The sequence below is a fragment of the Pinus tabuliformis genome, chromosome 2_2 (assembly GCF_031772625.1).
Source record: "Pinus tabuliformis cultivar Carrire ecotype Pingquan chromosome 2_2, CPIR1, whole genome shotgun sequence".
Classification (NCBI taxonomy): Eukaryota; Viridiplantae; Streptophyta; class Pinopsida; order Pinales; family Pinaceae; genus Pinus; species Pinus tabuliformis.
Window position 1 is genome coordinate 995,346,153 of NC_142300.1, and position 3,581 is coordinate 995,349,733.

At 42.7% G+C, this 3,581-nt stretch overlaps 1 protein-coding gene across 1 annotated transcript; it reads left to right on the forward strand.

Moving 5' to 3' along the window:
- The first annotated feature begins 1,120 nt into the window (after positions 1-1,120).
- LOC149196687 (uncharacterized) lies at positions 1,121-1,606 on the forward strand. The gene has a single exon (XM_089408387.1). The coding sequence runs from the start codon at positions 1,121-1,123 to the stop codon at positions 1,604-1,606; it is 486 nt and encodes a 161-aa protein (XP_089264513.1).
- Positions 1,607-3,581: the final 1,975 nt, after the last annotated feature.

Below are 3,581 nucleotides of genomic sequence, written 5' to 3' on the forward strand. Positions count from 1 at the left end.
ATGTCCAAGAAATGGGCACACAATAAGAGGACACATGATGATCTTTCCCTAAGACAAATTGAATCTGATCTGTCGATATTTGAAAATGAATAGGGTGGACTGTTCAACACAGTTGAACATAAGGAGAGGATAACATCCCTTTACTCTGCAAGAGGAAAAATACTTAAAGACCGTGAAGAAGTCTGGAGGCTAAGAAGTAGGGCAATATGGATGCAGGAAGGGGATGCTAACACAAAATTCTATCATAAGTTCGCCAATGGCAGAAAGGCGATTAACACTATCTGGCAGCTCCAAAACAAAGATGGACAATCAACAAACACATTCCCGCAACTAGCCTCTCTTGCAACCTCCCATTTTAAGAGAGTGTTCAGTGCCCCTCGGGAAGCAAATCTAGCAGATGTCATCAGGGTTTCCCAGCTCTTCCCATGTTATGTGGAGCAAGAAGAGGGAGGGGAATTAATCAAGGAAGTCACCTTGGAAGAACTCGAGGCCACATTGAAATGGTTCAAGAAAGACAAAAGCCCTGGGCCGGATGGTTGGACCATCGAGTTTTATCTGGCTTTCTTTGATGTCTTAGGTACTGATCTGCTGCATGTTATTGAGGACTCCAGAATAAATGGAAGAATTGAGCCATCCATCACATCTAACTTTATTGCACTTATCCCTAAAGATGATAACCCTTCCTCCTTTGATTATTATCGTCCTATCTCTCTCTGCAACTGCCTATACAAGATTATTGCCAAAATCATAGCAAATCGGATGAGACCCATTCTCTCCAAGCACATATCCTTGGAAAAATTTTCCTTCCTACAAGACAGACATATCTATGAGGCTATCGGCACTGCCTAGGAAGTACTGCATACTCTTCACACCAGGAAAGGAAAAGGTATGATTCTGAAAGTAGATTTATCTAAAGCCTTTGACAGAGTAAACTGGTTATACATCAGAATGCTATTAACTCACATGGGGTTCCCCTTCAATTACATAAAATGGATTATGAGCTATATCTCTAACATACCTTACAGCGTTCTGGTCAACAACAGTGCATCCCCTTTTTTTTCTCTCGAAAAGAGGACTAAAGAAAGGTTGTCCACTTTCTCCACTACTTTTCCTCCTTGTAATGGAGGGTCTCAGTGGGAATATAAAGGAGGAGCATAGAGGAGGTAGACTACAAGGCATCAAGATCACGGATGATTGCAGGCTCACACATCTACTTTTTGTGGATGATGTCCTGATCTTTCTGAATGGCAGCATTGGTGATTTGACTAGCATCAGATCCATCTTCTCGTTATTCATGTTGACTACAGGTATGGTTTTAGATGAAGACAAATCAAAATTGACAGCGACAACATGCACTCAGCATGAGTTACAATTTTCTCTTCATCGCTTTCAATTCACACAGTTGGGTTTTGCAGAAGGTCTAAAATATTTGGGATACAAGTTAAAGCCTCTGGGCTATAAGATTGCAGATTGGACTTGGCTAATAGCTAAGATGGAGAAAAGACTCAACATCTGGTATCTCAAATATCTCTCTCGTGCTGGCCGTCTCACTCTCATAAAGAGTGTTTTGGAAGCCACACCTGTGTATTGGATGTCCCTGGCCTAGATTCCTAGAGGGATCCTTACTAGGATACAAGCCCTTTGCTGCAGATTTTTATGGAAGGGTAGCCAGCCAGGCGAGATATTTTCTTGGGTTAAATGGGACGCTTTGATTTTGCCTCAAAAGTGGGGAGGATGGGGACTTAAAAAACTTGATGATTTCTCCACTGCCCTTGTTGTAAAGCTCGGATGGCATCTGCTCATAGGTGATAGCCTTTGGACCAGAGTGACAAAATCAAAATACATTGCTCCACTTCAGATCCTGGACCGGATCAGGAGACCTGTTATAAGCACATCCGGGATTTCAACTATATGGAAAGTTTTCATCAAGGCACTAGACCCTATCGGGCCGAGTCTCACCTGGAGAATCCACTCAGGAAAAAGAGTACGGGTGTGGGAATACACGCAGCCTACCTGTAAACCTTCTCTAGTTGCTACATGAACATAATGTCACTCATATTGCTCATATTGCTAATAGAGAAAACTCCTCCTTTGGGTGTGGGAATACATGCAGCCTACCTGTAAACCTTCTCTAGTTGCTACATGAACATAATGTCACTCATATTGCTCATATTGCTAATAGAGAAAACTCCTCCTTCCTTCATCAGGCCTGGAAAACAGCACATCAACTTAACATTCCCCCACAATGGCACCATCTATGGGAGGAGTACACATAGGCACTCTTAGAAGCCCATATTCACATATCTGATGAAGACAATGAGATTATTTGGGCCCTATCAAAATCTGGCAGATTCTCTCCAAAAGATGGATATCTGGTGTTAGCTGAGTCAAGGAAGCCTTAGAATATTGAAGCATGGTGGCAACATCTCTAGAAGCTGAAGGCTCCCCCATGAACCAAATTACTCATGTGGTGCATCTTACGAAATAAAATCCCTACTGGGGATAATCTCATCAAGTGGGCACAATATGGGCCACATTGGTGTTACCTTTGTAAAAGTGAAAATGAATCAGTAATCCACCTTTTCCTTGACTATGTGAAAGACCGCAGGCTGTGGTATTTGGTCATCCCGGAAGTCGCCCCCCTTTCATCTGGATAGCTGCATCTGTTGTTGAGGCCTGGTACTCCTGGTTTACCTCTGCTACCTCCCCCAAGCATCGGAACCTCCCAGCTCTAATTTGCTGGGCTATTTGGATTGCCCACAATACCCTCATTTTTCAGAAGCTTCCTCCTCATTGGCCTATCATTATGGCCAAGGTGCTGGATGATTATGCCTTCATCCTGGATGATCCTCCTCCCAGTGACCCCGAATTATCATCCCTGAATACATTAACTACAACAAGCTGTGGGCACACTTTGACAGGGCCGCACGAGAGAATGGTTGTGGGGGGGGGGGGGGGGGGGGGCATTTTGCATATCTCTCCACAACACTATTTCAGCCTAATTATGGGATTCAGAAAGGGCACAAATAATTTTGCAGAATTATCAGTAGCAAAACATCTTATTAATTTAATTTGCATTGGAGAAAAATTGCAGAGACTTACAATTATTTGGGGATTCCAAAATAGTTTGTGATTGGTTGAATAGGACTGCTAGATGCTCTACTTACTCATTGAGTCACATTCTGGAGGAGACTCTGAGACTGATTTCATTTTTTGACACATGTACTTGCAAACACATTTTCAAGGAGTGGAACGCGGCAGCTGATGGCCTTCCCAAAGAAGCTGCGCTCTGGGAGCCGGGCACTTTGATGATCCGGGAACTGCTCGATGGAGCACACTATTGGTATTATCACCGACCTTTTATTGATATTAATGCATAAATCTACAAGACACATGGTTTTTTGTTTATGTACATATTTTTCATCTTTTGGACAGCTCTGGTATTATATCATTTGTATCTTTCAGTTTTTTTCTAGGTTGTTACCTCCCTGCGTGGATCAAGGTAACAACATTTTAGAACACTGGTCTCTTGATGATGACAACTGGTCATTGACATGTTCAGCATATGCATATGCATCTAC

Coding starts and splice junctions, on each gene's coding strand:
- LOC149196687 (XM_089408387.1), top strand. CDS start 1,121: ATGGAGGGTCTCAGTGGGAATATAAAGGAGGAGCATAGAGGAGGTAGA.